The sequence below is a fragment of the Ruditapes philippinarum genome, unplaced genomic scaffold (assembly GCF_026571515.1).
Source record: "Ruditapes philippinarum isolate M1 unplaced genomic scaffold, ASM2657151v2 ctg455_1_1_1_1, whole genome shotgun sequence".
Taxonomy (NCBI): Eukaryota; Metazoa; Mollusca; class Bivalvia; order Venerida; family Veneridae; genus Ruditapes; species Ruditapes philippinarum.
Window position 1 is genome coordinate 80,317 of NW_026863235.1, and position 15,399 is coordinate 95,715.

The window sequence follows — 15,399 nt, forward strand, 5'->3', positions numbered from 1 at the left end:
ATAAATATCACCATGAATGATCACAAAATATCATAGTTCAATATGTTATTGGCGCTATCAAGCAGTGTAACTAAGAAAAGCATTAATGATTTTGTACTATTTACCGTAACAACCAAACATTAACAAGATATGACCTTGAAATAATCATATACATTTAAGCTTGATAGACCCTATATGAACATGCCCTTATATTCTTTTAATAAAATATCTTTTCATTAAAATATGGAATACGTTTCTGAAAAAGGCATCATTTTTATTACACGTAAACTCACTACTATACATTTCAGTTTAACATATACGACCAATAAATAATTTATAACGAACCTAAATTTATCATCTAATTCATATGTAAATTTACTGTTTTTAAAGTACATTTTCTCAAAGCGGTATTCATTTTTCCATTTCATCTTTCATCATAGCTAAATTCTTTCGGGAACATTCCGTGAACCACCACAAGACAGATAAAGATCAAACGCATATCAAATAACGTGACACTGAAAGCGGTGTCACACAGCTTAATCAATGACTACATTTTGATAGTTCATTGAGCAGAAGGACATATAATTGTAGATCGTTCACACGGGGTTCAATTTATATCTCGATATACTAAAAACGACACCGTCATTCTTAGTATAACATTACAACAGACCCTGTGTTTAAAAAAAATTGAAGCATATACCTCTTACAAAGCTATTGTTATATTTTGTCTTGTTTTTATTTTTTCTTATCCTTGAATAATGTTTCAAATGTACTTTGAAAGAATTCGTTATGAAAATAACGTTTTCACCGTTTCAGACTAAAATCACAATGAAGAAAGAAAATCAGCAGCCTTTTATAATAATAGATATGCATGTATATATCATAATTAAATAAAACATAAAATAATATTTTCCTTTTGAGAAATAAAAACAACAACACCGAAGAAAAGCAACATGCACACAAAAACAACAACACTGAAAAAATAAAGCAAACATATTATTGCTTAGATATTTAAATTTTTTAGTGAGAAAGAAAATTTGTATCAAAATATATTTCTCCCAAAATTTTAAAAGACAACTACCCCCGAGAATATCTTTTCGTAAATGCACGAAATCTGACTTGACATTTTTATATAGTCCCTCATGCTTAAGTGACTGTTCAAGCCGACTCAAACGTGATTTTATTTCATGTGGATCCGATTCCTGAAAAAAACATTAAGAACTTTTGATATATTCAAGAACAATAAAATTGAATGTAAATAACTATATAAACTCGGTTTTCAAGTCACAAAGATTTTGCCTCAATGTCATATGGTGTCATATGGTGACGTCATAAGACGTCATGCGCTTCTTCGAGTATTATCTAAGCAATGAGCCTACATCTGAGGACCACCCGGAAGCTAATTGGATAGCGTCCTCACATGACATAAAGTGTTATACCTAGTCAAACGCCTTCGAACTTTAGAAATAAATGAAATAGTGATTGTCCTCATACATAACATGGCATGACATGACTTAACAAGCAGTTTATTATTTGACTACTTACATTTAAATCACATAAACATTTCTCATTACAATTGAAACCAAATACATGTATCTTAATGTTTTTACTACTTTAATAGTTATACAATCGTAGAAATGGTTTCACAAATGTCATTCACAGATATATAATGCTCTGAAGTTATCATGCGACAGTTATAAATGCAGCACATTAACACTTCATTAATGAGTGACGAATGTCATCAATATTAAGGAAATATTCATTAACATATTTAAAGAAGTTCCAATGAAGAAATTGACAATCACCGACCGTTTTGTCATAACGTTAAAGGCGACGAACTTGTACTTGTTCAAATGTTGAATTGAATTGTCTTTGACATCAGTCAGTTATTTCGCCCTCTCGATATATGTTTATGGTAAATTCATAGCAAAGTTACATTTTGTCCCTATTTTTGATGTGAGAAGAAGTGCGTATAGAATCTTTGATTTTGATTACAATGTATGTACTTACAGCATCGACAGCCTCTCTTAGTTGATCATAGTGTCTTGTGGTAACTTTGGAATTGAGCGCCTTTCTTGAGTTGAGAAGAGTCCCTAACTGCACGTGCAGCGTCCGTAACCGCTGTTTATTACTGTTGTCCATTTTCTGAAATTGTAATTTTTTTGTTGTTGAAATAATATCTTACTGTAGTACCAGAAGTCTGTGTTGCAGGTACGTATAAGCAAGGGGACAAGATGTCGGGATATTCAGTTTAAAGATATTTTATTCGGAATAGTTGCATGAAATGAGTACAAATTATAACTTTCAATGATTTGGCGTGAGCTATTAAAGCTTATTGATGCCCTCTACCTTAAAAGGCTCTTAAGTTTCATGGAGCATATAAACAATCAGTTTTCATATTTACTAAGAACACTTATTTTGAAACATGCTGGTTGGAAAAACACTGAGAAAGACAAAAACATTCCTGTCACATTAAATAACCCTGGAGCTTACATTCCTATAAAAATCAACGAGGCTAACTTAATGTTTTCATGAAGCACATTAAGATTTGGAACAATACATTTTCATTTACACATTTATATAAACCGTTGGATTGCTAGACAAAACATGCTATGACGTTCTTTATTAGGAATATCCGAGTGTCAAGTTTTATCAATTAAAATCAATATTTTTCTTGCTTCTTAATGAAGTATCTGTATCTTAGCTTTTTATCATATTTTTCCCCAGTTGCAATATACATGCTTTTCTCGCCTCTACACCAGTAATTTAAGGCAATGCCTTTTTAAAAAAAAAAATAATTGCCGATACAATGTAAAAATATTTCTAAATAAGGTTTTTATATGTTAAATTAAGAGTAGAATTGGAAAGGCCGGTTATTGAAATAAACATTTAACACTACATGTGTTTGCATTATACCGGATATTTGTAAAGTTTTTTTTGTATTGTGTTTTTCTTCTTCCACATTAGAACTGTTGAATATACTAGTTCAATTATGGCATCAGCCATTGGCTCATGTCAAAATCCATCACAAATGCTGTTTTTTTCTTTTAACAAGAATAAGCTGTTATACACAATATCACGTGAGCAAAATGATTAAAACTGAAATATTTTTTTCTAAATGCATCAGTTTTATACACTGCGAGCTGTTTAAATATTTTGAAATCACCTGACAAATTAAAGGACTTGTCTATTTTCTTTCTTTTTTTGTAAAACCGTAATGGCAAAATTTAAATAATCATAAGCATATAAATGCCATTTAGTAAGGTAAATATACACTTGTATTCCATTACATTGTTCAAGTCATATATTTTTCATACAGTTACTACCTATTTTAAATGCACATTATGATATTATTACGGTCTCCCCCGATGCATTACTTATACGTAAACCTTTTTCAAATGTTAACCTGTTTTTTTATTTTATTTTCTTCAAACTGTACTTATGTACCTGAGAGGAAAAAGAGCCTGTTCTGTTTTGTTCAGTAACAGAATATTGTAAATTCATGCACAACAGGTGGCCAAATGTACTCATTTGACCACGCTTTTAAACAAGTGTTATATGTAAATTATAAAACACTCAAATATCTACACCAACTCTTCATGCATTGATTTAATCATAATGATTTATCGTAAAATAAAAACGTATGATTAACTGAAGAGACACTTATTGTCGACAAAGGAATGCAAATTGAAAAGAAAAATCGAATTCTTTAGGAAACTAAGATTAAAGAGTATCTGGATAGTTGTTTGAATCCTTGTTTTTTAATTACAATCATTTTTAAATTAATATCTATATTTTTAAAATCATTTAAGAACGTAAAAAGAACTTGGTCTTACTTTTGAAGTGCACGTTTCTGTTAATGTTTAGGTGAAACAGACATTCAAATTACTTGCCAAGAGATATAGATAAAAATGTACGTAATAAATGCCAAATTTATAATCAAATTTTAGAATATAGAGAATTATTTCATGCTTTCCAGTGTTTTATTGTAATATATCAGATGATTATATTCTGATAAACCACAAGTGAAATTTATAAAATATAATTTTCACTGTAGCCGGACTATATCTGAATGCGGATGGAAAGAAAATCATAACTAAATGGAATAACAGGCAGATATAAATGCCGTCATGCGTAAATTTTGCTTCTTTAGGAAAAGAAAGTCGATGTCACTATACATCAAGTTGAAAATGTAACAAAATTAGAGAAATTTAACAGAACTATATTTCAAAATTGATGATGTGACGTCATGATGTGATGACGTCACTAAGGAGAATGCGCGACGTTACGCGGCAAAATCAGTAAAAATTACTTAAAATCACTTAAAACGCATGAAATAAAAAGAAAATTTATTTGTTTTACATATAAGATTGAAATATATTTCATTCGTGAACACCTGCTATTATATTTTCACTCGTGGCTACGCCACTCGTGAAAATATTGCATCTGGTGTTCACTCAGTGAAATTATATTTCGATCTTACATGCAAAACAAACAAATATCCTCTATTACTCTTGGAAGAAAAAATTAAATGAAACGATTCCTTTTAATCCTTTTACCTTTTACCCTTAACATGAAAATGTTTGAAGTTCAACTAGATTGTACTCACGAATTATGGCATGACTTTTTGAGCAAATAAATGAAGTCATACTCAATATATTTTATACAGCATAAAAGGTACGTATTTATACACGAAATACCCCAAAACATGAAAATAAGCCATTCCGAGGTGTTTTATGAATTAAAATGATTATTTTGTGTCATTTTAAATATCCATTGTACGTTTACCGGAAGGTGTTTTGTTGATACTTGAAGAATTTGACAAACACTTTTATTGTCACATGGTTCAATTTTCAACTTTAAATTATTCAATACCATAGTGTCAAAATATGACGCCATGATACACTGACTTGCAAAAATGACAAAAACCCTTTTATAATTATACTTTAACGTTAAAGTACAAGCGACATGTTTATTTATTACCAAAGTCTTGATCAGAATTTGTAAATGAACATTAAAAAACTCAGCAATATCAGAACAGAACAGACTAGGGTTTATTAAGAATATCAATAACAATTAATATGGTGGCGGTGTTGGAAGTTTTCATTCCGTATCACAGCAGTAAGCCATATTTAAATTACCAGAGCACAGTTCAGCCACCGCATCGTTCCTGCAGTTCTCCGGTACTAGTTGCCTTCGCTTTTGCAAGAAACTGATTACTTCTGTACATGCAATAGCAGAGGTACAGTGCGAATGACCGTAGAAAGGATTTTCATGATCAATCACAACGAAAGTTACCTACGCCGTCCGGGAATCGAACCCGGGTCGACCGATTCACAGTCCAACGCTCTGCCTATTGGGTCAACCGGATGGCTATAATAACAATAAAATTTCTATATGTGTCTGAACTTCCGAAAAAGGCTGACCAGGGTCTATACTGCCTGACCAACTTTATAATGGCATCTTTGTATATCCAAACTTGATAATGGATAGTTCCAAAAATTGAAGCTTGACAGCAGGTAAAAATCTAAACTCAACAGGTTATAACAATCATACATTTTATGGCATGTTCGAGGAAATAATTAAAGAGTATTAATGAAAATAAGCAATTATGAAGGTAGGGCAAGTATATATAATGCTTCATAACGTGTGTTTGTATTGTTAGTTTTAATTTCAGTTAGAACTGATTTGAATTGTATTATTAGTGAATTTGATATAAAATCTTTTAAGAAAATCAATTCAAAACTTTATTAATGTTTTTGCGTGTTTCATTAAATAATATACGACAACTTTTTATCAAACATAACTGACTATGGTACTTATAACAAATTTATTTGTGCTGAACCAATGTATTTAATTTTGATATTACATCATTTATTTTGCAAAACTGTAAAAACAGGCTTAAAAATGAAACTTAATTTTTGGTTATCAATTAAGCGTTTATTTGAAAAAGCACATTTTGATCAAGTCATTTTTTTGTCTGACAAGCGAGTTTGGTAAAATCAAACTTTATTTCTTTTGTAAATCAATAATAATGTACTTTATCTGACAATCTTTTGATATTAAAATACAGTTTATATCAACAGACAAATCATCAATATCAAAAGCAATGACTTCAATTTACTTAAGATTTGTGATTTTTTATGCTAATCCATCACGATCTAATGTAAATTACATTGACATACACAACGTGATTATTTCATAACAATTTAGAGAATCAAAGCGATCTGTTTGAAGTGTTATAACGGCATTGCAAGATATGCAGTAGGAAATAACTTAGTCTATCAACTCTTTTGACGATAATGTCTGTAATAAATCAATTGGTGCATGTTTGTAATACATCAAACAAGGATCTTGTTATATCTTTCGTGAAGTATTTGCCGAATTTACTTTTACCAAAAGATTGATGTGCAAAAAAATACATTAGTCGCGGCGTCGCCGGTTGGTTATTGTGTCAGACTGGTAATCTAAGGATTGCTGACCGCGTTGGTTCAAACCCCGTCAGGGGCAAACCGTTGTTTCCGCGAGCAAGAAACATTACACTCATTGCCTAGTATTGGTTGGTTCCAGGAACGGATTTAAGAGTGTTTCAATAAGCTTATAGCTTCCAAAACAATTGAGTATATTATACAAAACGTTTGCTAGATAGGATGTACCATCAGGTGAACATGCTTGTTTTTAACTTTTCTTCTATAAAATGTTCCTCTTGGCATATCATAAGAATTGATTTACGTTTTAAACAGTAATCAGGTAGTGACCATTAATTAGTGAAATTGTCATTTGAACAATACAATTAGTATTGACATTTTTGATACAATCATATTTAACTTAAGAAACAATACAATCACACCGTTCATAATGTCCTTCTGTCAATCAGAGGTTAAAATTTGTTGACAGTTGGTCACGGTACTTTAACCTGGACAAAATTGATCAATACTGGGTTTAATGTCCTAATATAAATAAATTATATTTATGAAAAATCGTTTTAATAGCCAGTATCAGAGAGTCTATAGGATACTCAATTATTCTTAGTTTAGCGTAATACATTACTGTTTTTTTATGACAGTTTCATTATATTATTATGAAATCAAACTTGGTATAGAAACAGGTTTTTTTATTGTAATTATTCAAAAAGTAATTTTTCATTTGACATACCATTCACGCGACACATATTTATTATAAGTGTTAAGGTTTTTTATGTTCGTATCAAACAATTAAACAGCAGTCAGATAATACTGAACAGGCCCGTCGTCACGATTTTGTGATTGGTGCGGCCAACTTTGTTGGTTTGAGCCCGAATCTAGGGGGGTACGGGGGCATGCTCCCCCGGAAATTTTTTTATTCTAGGATGCTCTCAGGGGCGTTTTCCCGTATATTTGGCACAGTTTACAGCCTGCCGCTAGTACATGTTATAGTAATATATGTCAACGATTTTTTACATTTTTAAGTGCGCCGTAAGTTTTAAGGGTGAAATTTAAGGTTCGCATAACGGACGGACAGGTGTACATAAAAATGAATACAGTACATGTAATTGATATTTGGCAAATGAAAAATAAACAATAACTGATGTTATAATTCTTTAGATGCATTTTTATCTGATAATTATAAATAAACAAATACAAGAAATAGTACAGCTACGTGGATTATTGTTTAACATAAATCACACAATGGTATAGGCTTAAATATCAATCGATGACATGATGGAAGAATAGTACATTACGAGTCACTAATAACCACTTTCTGTTTAGCAGTAACTTGTATTTTGTTCACAATAATCTTACACAACACAGAGTTTCATTTTATGTAAATTTTCCAAAAACACATCGCCATCGTTCTCTGGTGGTAATGAACTCATTGGCAATAAGTCACGTTAGTTTAGTGAATCTGTCCTGTACTTAATGAATATGTAACACCGTTAGATTGTTCAAACATACTTGAGACATTGTCGATCTCAGGTATGTCTTTCTTCTTCTGAGCGCCAAGAATGTCCTTTCACTTGTAGCATTAGTAGCAGGCATTTCTAACAAAATCTTAAACAACACAACGACCTCAGAGAACAGTGCTCGTTTTAGCATTGACTGTTCTGACACAAATTTCAAAACGTCAGGTAGAGTAACAGTACTATTTTCTGATTTGTCAAAATGTGAACGTAACAGGTAAGGCCTTAGCTGCACCTCTAAGATGTCTCGGTTAATGTCGTTACCATAGGAATTTCAAACAAAACCAAGTTCTCTAGTGTACTCGGTCTTCAAAGGTTGTGCGACCTTAGTACGTAAATCCTCCACGTTCTGAAATACGGGATATCCCGGTTGGTCAAATCTCTCTTTAACACTGGCCATGGCAAGATCGATTGCAGGCCAGAACACGGTTGCCGTATACAATCAATAAAATGTTATCAAGTTCTCGGAGAATTCAGGCATACTAGTTTAAGATTTTCATAATGCATATTGCAAATCTCATGCACTGTTTTTTTTGTTATATCATAATATATATAACATTGATGAAAAAATGTACTCACAAATGTTCGTTTTGGAAACGAAAATGATATTGGTTGATTTGGTTCCGATGGAATTGTGTCACACATAATGATAGTTTGCTATCTTAATTTTTTTAGCTATTCATATTAAGATACTTGTATGTGAACTGAAGTAATTTTTTGAGAATTGTGATGTTATATTTTAAATAAACATATAATATATATATATATATATACTGTCCGAAGCCACGTCGATGTCAATTAATGCCAATTAAGATAACTTAACACTTGACTTCGTAGGACTCCTACATATACAATTAACAATTAACAGTATCGGACTATCCAGTTGTTTCTTCACGTCAAGTTTGTATATTACCGCGCATTGCATAAGGGGCCAGTCAAGTGTCAAATTGCTTATCAGCGATGCGTGTTTTTTTTTTTTTTTTTTTTACTCATTTTTGGTCAAAATATTGGTCCGGCCAAGGCCGGACCGGCCGGACCATCGACGACGGCCTTGCTGAAACAAGTAAATAAATCATAAACATTTGTTTGTAATTGTAATTGCAAATATCTACAACAAAATCCTTCCTTTAAATAATGCAAATATAATAATAATATAATTGCATACTTAATATTTTAATACAGAAAATGAAAAGGGAAACTGGTTACGTTTCAAGTGAGGTGACATTTGAGCCGCGTCATGACAAAACCAACATAATGGGTTTGCGACCAGCATGGATCCAGATCCGCGCAGGCTGATCAGGATCCAAGCTGTTCGCTATCAGTTTCTCTACTTGTTATAGGGTTTGTAAGCGAACAGCAGGTATCCTGATCAGACTGCGCGGATGCTGGTCGCAAACCCATTATGTTGGTTTTGTCATGACGCGGCTCAAATTTTATTTCTTACCAATACGTTATAGAAAGTTTGAGTTTTGATTTATTGATATTCAAGAAGCTTATTTAATCTAAGCACAGAAAATATTTTACTGAAACAACAATCTAAATTCCATTTTACTAAGTTATCATAATCCAAATCGAAGCTAATTTGAAACAGATAACTTATCAAAAGACAGTTTTTGGAAGAATTTGTTCACTTTATGTCTACAATTTATTATAAATTAAGCGTATTATTGACAAGAAGATATAAGTGTAAGTCAAACAGTATTATCCTCTTGAAAATAAATGATATTGTACTATTACATTGACATAAAAACTTAAGATAAAGACAGTTTATGTAAACCTGATTGATGACCAATATTAAAAAACGTTTATTTGATAACATTAGCTGGTTATTTAATATACTTGTTTTAAGTAATTTGCACTTGGTAAAAGTAAATTGTAAATTGCAATTGTAATAAGTAAATTACTTTTGATATAAGCAAATAATAATTTGGACTTGTTATAATTAAACTGTACTTGTAATAAGTAAATTGCACTTGTTAGAGATAAATCATTCCCCGGGTTAAAGTAAATTACACTTGTTATAAGTAAACGTAATAATTAAACTTCACTTGTAATGAGTAAATTGTACTTGTTATAAGTACATCGTTCCAGTTATAAGTGAATTGCACTGGTACACGTGTTAAGTAAATTGTAATTGCACTTTTTAAAATTAAGCTGCACTTGTAATAAGTAAATTGCACTTGTTATAGAGAATCCCTCCAGTTTTAAGTTTTTACACTTTGTTATAAGAGTATCGCTCTAGTTTTAAGTAAATTGCACTTGTTATAAGTAAATCGTCCCAGTTATAAGTAAATCATTCCAGTTGTAAGCTAATTGCAATTGATATAAGTAAAAAGTAACTTGCATTTGTTATGATTAAACTGCACTTTAATAAATAAATTCCACTTAATATATAAATAAATCGCTTCAGTTATAAGTGAATTGCACTGGTTTTAAATAAACTGTTCTCACAGCCACATTTATGGGTTTTTGTACAGCTTTCTGTTTACATGTACAACAATAAAACAACAACAAACAAACAAACCGAAATCACCAAATTATTTGCCGGCACTAGAGATTGTTTATTTATCGAGAAATATCGTGTCTTATCGTATTATTTTGAGATGATTTTATTGATATACTATTATTATATTACAATGCGTATAAGAATTTAATTTATATTCTAATTAAACAGATAACCGTAAGACATTATTAATTTATACCGTTTGGGATTGGATAATAAATAACATCAACCTTTTGAAAAGAAAAAAACAACATATTTTTTATAAACTGCCACAAATGGACGGTTTTAATACACTCGTAGTGTATGCAGAAAACCTACTCTTATAATTGCAGCTCGAATTGATTAGCAAAATTCTTTGAAACAAAAATGAAATTTTGCAACTTAATATTTATGATTAACGAGAAGTGATTTTTACTAATAAAATAGATGAATACAGAATCCCTAAAGAAAGCCCAACACGGCAAAATTGAAAATGTTGCAGGCTCGGTTTGATTGAGCCTGTTCATGGACGGTACTGGAAAGTGCAAGTTACCGTCCACGCCCCCTAGCACCGGCTTAAGCAGAATTCAACATTTAAACGTGAAATAGTAAAATTTTGAATTTAGAAACATCCGCAGATGTGTTCATACGGCGGTTATCATGGAACCTTCAATGTGACACTTCCGTGCCATTCCATGAAAAGCGGCGTATGGTCCCCAAGTAATAAAAAGCGTGTGCCCTAAACGAGAAAACAATGGGCGGAACTAAATAAAATGGAATTTTGAAAGGGGATCGGAGGTTATGAAGCCTGCGTATCACAGATAAGACGTCAAAAGACAAATTTAAAAAGCAGGCAACATATCCTAAGGGTGATTCAACATTATTCAAGTAGGAATATTGGAACCACCCAACTAGAAAATGCCGAAAACTTGAAAACTAAAAATACCACAAGCACAACAATAATGTCGTGCTGAACGATCTTCAAGGATCGAAAATATAACATCATTGATTAAATGTACGGGGAGACTTTTTACAGCCGCCACACGGCACAAATAACACGGATGTGATCATAAAATAGATGAATACAGAATCCCTAAAGAAAGCCCAACACGGCAAAATTGAAAATGTTGCAGGCTCGGTTTGATTGAGCCTGTTCATGGACGGTACTGGAAAGTGCAAGTTACCGTCCAACCTTCAGATACTTAGATGATGCAAGATTTTAAAATATTGTATTTAAAATACGGTAGATTTGTGATACAAGAGCAAATAGCACAATAGTTGACTCTATTGTCAGTATGTGATTTGATAGATTGATTGATTCAACATTTTAATGAAACTGATATCAAGGTAAACAATAAATATCAGGGGTAAACAGTCCAATTATGCAATTGTATAATTTGCCAGAAAATACAAATGTAAATACATAACGACTATGATGTTTTGGAAATATAACATATGTTGTTCGTTGTCAATTTCGATTATTTCTATTTTAACAGTGAATCGGGTTACAATGGGCACATTTTCCATTAGTTTTTCAAATATTGATAAAAGCAAAACAAAATGTCTCATTTGGATATCTTAAAGCTGCACGCCTCCACATGAGCCAAAATATTTTAAGAAAATCAATATTTGGAAAAATGTACTAAAATTGTAAGAAAGGTAAAACAATTCAGATCAAGGTTATATTTTACATGTTATGTGCGGTTCAACTGATATTACTATATGTCTACTGTGTTATTAACGCAGTAAGGGCTGTTTTTGCATATGTTGACAATTTTTTGGTAATTCTCTTGGATTGTAAGTGCCGATTGCAATATGTTAATTACTTCATTGGTTCACCTCACAATATTTTACCATTTAATACATTTCTAAAATTTTCATGAAAATTAACATGAATTTGGAGTCGTGCTTCTTTAAAGAAAATGTTGATTAAGATTTAAGTGATTTAGAATGGACATCTATATGATGTATAATCAAAAGTTTGTTCTTCTGTATAAATATATGTTACATCGGACTATGTATCTCGCGAGTGCCAGCAACAAGCATATATATTGACTTCGTAGTTAAGTGTTATGTCTTATAATTAATATTTTATAATTATTCATTGTATTACAGACCTCCATTATAGACCAATTCACTTTAACGGGACTTTAAAATAAATTGTAAGACTTACGCGAAAATCAACCGCAAACGTTACTCTCCTTTTACCTAAAGCAATCATTTTGTTGTCTAGTTACACAATATATCATTTACAAAATCGTACAGAAAACACGTTTAATAAGCCACAATTTCTCGTAGAAAAGAGGGTAGAAAATCCCTGTTAACACCTTATATACATCCCCGCACTATTCTTTTCAAATGAATACAAATGACTTAAATGTCCTCCATATGGCCATGTTTTAAACGGAAATGAAACAAATTGTATCATGTACCCATGTGACCATGTTTTAAACGGACATTAAGCAAATTATCAAACACTCAAATATTTACATTTTGTAAACAGACAACTTCATCTGGCCATGTACAGATTACATTCCGTCATAATTGTAACAGAAAAAAACGTTCAACTTATGTGTTATTGATGAGGCGTTCCTTACTGATAAAGGAATGCAAATGGAAAAGAGAAAACGATTTTTGATAATTTAGGACAAATTAAAGAGCCTCTTAAGAGTTGCTTAAAACATTAGGTAATAATCGCCATCATTTTTAAATTAATTTCTAGTTTCTTTAATCCCTTTTAGAAAAAATGAAAAAGAGTTGGTCCCATTTCTGAAGTATCTTCGCCCAAAGGATTAAATGTGCCTTTTAACGAATTGACAAAAATGTTTCAAACTTTTTTATCTTCAAAAATATACCAGAATGTATGTACTGAATTGTTACTTGTTCTCAAAGATCACAAATGACTGCTGTAAAACGTCATTCTTATTTCAGTTAGTGATTTTAATGAATTAATATACACATTTTTTTGTTGATCAAATCAAGCAAATAAACAGGTTTGATACATTTATATCAAGCTGGAAAAGTACAACTTGCACAAAAGAAGAGTACATATTTATTCGGGCGGATTTTTCGATTCAGTTGTAGGTGTAAATGAATGTACAGTACAATTATGTATATTCAATTACAAACGGGAAGTAGACATTTGGTCAATACAGTAATAATTTGATTATAACATTTATTCTCATGGGTTAAAATCACAACTATTTCTACAATAAAAGACAAATTTGTTAAATATGTGTGAAAATTTATCGCCATTATTACATCTGATAAAAGATATAATATGTGTACTTTTATATTAAAGTGCATGCCAGGTTAAAACATTTATAAATGTCTGGGAAAAAGTAATCCCTCGGAAGCATTAAAAACAGCAAAATTACAATTGTACACTCAGTTTGATTGAGTCTGTACATGAGGTATAATGAAAAAGTGCAATATCATCAAGCCCCTTAGCACCAGCTTGAGCGGTACTTGATTCTCAACACTTAAAAGTGCTGGACTCAATGATTATATTATATTGGTTATACACGTTTATATACATATTTATGACGTTTGTAAAGTCGATTCTTAAATTAGACAGGTATGATGTTTATGTTATCTATGTACATTACGGCTGCAAATGTACTTTAATTAATTCAAAGACAATCATTATGCCGTATGAAGATGCTTTCTATATAATATAAAAATAATGTTTGATGGTACGGATATACAAACTTACAACTGTTTAAATTTAAGTATAATACTAAGTTTTGTAAAACAAATAATTATAAGTGATAAAGTCAGAGCATTTTTCGTTAAAATGCATCATTTTACGAATTGGGTGATTAAGTGAAATAGTAATTATCCCATATGCGACATTCAAATCCCAAATTTTCACTTAAAAAACATAAAATATCAACTTTTGATTTAGATAAAGCTGATTTTAAAAATAAGATCGTATTTTTGTACAGTTACTTGACATTAATTTTAAAAGATTATTAGAAAACAACGAGAAATTTCATTTATTTGACCGCATTTGATTATATACAAACTTTTTGCTCATAAATATCAAATACCTTGGCTTAGATTGATTGAAGACTGTAACTCATAACACATGAGTATAATTCACAGTTGCATTGGCAAACAGGTAATTTCATAACAGTGTTATGCATCAAAACGGTCTGTTTGAAGTTTAATCACGATTTTGCAAGTTGCACAAACGGAAATATCCCTTATGATCAACTCTTTTGAGGATAATTCCTTCAATCAACAAATCAATAAATATTTGAAACAAATCAAATATAGGACTAGCTATATGTTTTGCGTGGTTTATAAAGTATTTGTCGAAATTAATCTTTTAAAAGAATAACATTTACAAGTCAATATTAATTTAAAACAGACAGGCAAACATCAACGTCGCACTCCAGATTGGTAAACATTTCCATATTGTCTATGAGTTATTTTTAAAGATAGACTATGTTTGCTGAGCTTAATAAGTGATATACAAAATGAACATGCTTTAACTGTATTATCTCTATTATTGAAATTATTATTTCAATTGAAAATCGTATATTTTTGGACATTCACTGGTATCATTTTTAAAACATATAAAGCTAAGCATATTCCTATGTCAAAAGTGTTCGTTACGTTTATATCCGTCAACAACGTCCGTGTTTGCCGTGTTAATTTTGTGACTTTTGCAACATAAAATAATAACAAAACAATACAGGGCTTTTTTGACTTCAAGGAATAATTTGAAAAATTTTTAAATTCAATATGCACATTTTATAAAAAGCAGAAAGTCATCTATGTAGTCAAAGAACTGAATTTAGCATATCTTTTAGAAATTTTCTGTAGAAAAATAGCGGATACTTGCTACTTTTCATTAACAATCTACATTTAAAGTCAAGTAATATTCAGAAAAAAAAATATATCATGTTAAAATTTTAAAGGTACATCAAAACTTTATTAAAACGCAATTTAAAAAGTAAATTTTTCATTTTCACATTTTAAATCAGCGACT

The 15,399-nt window shown here is 30.9% G+C and overlaps 1 protein-coding gene across 1 annotated transcript in view; it reads right to left on the minus strand.

Moving 5' to 3' along the window:
- LOC132721557 (uncharacterized) overlaps positions 1-15,399 on the minus strand; it is a 40,348-nt gene that overhangs the window by 13,658 nt on the left and 11,291 nt on the right. Inside the window, exons 2-4 of the mRNA XM_060705883.1 lie at positions 1,990-2,124; positions 1,061-1,181; positions 643-650 (exon numbers count right to left, since the gene is read on the minus strand). Of these exons, the coding sequence (XP_060561866.1) occupies positions 643-650; positions 1,061-1,181; positions 1,990-2,124 (264 nt within the window). The remainder of the gene's footprint in view (positions 1-642; positions 651-1,060; positions 1,182-1,989; positions 2,125-15,399) is intronic.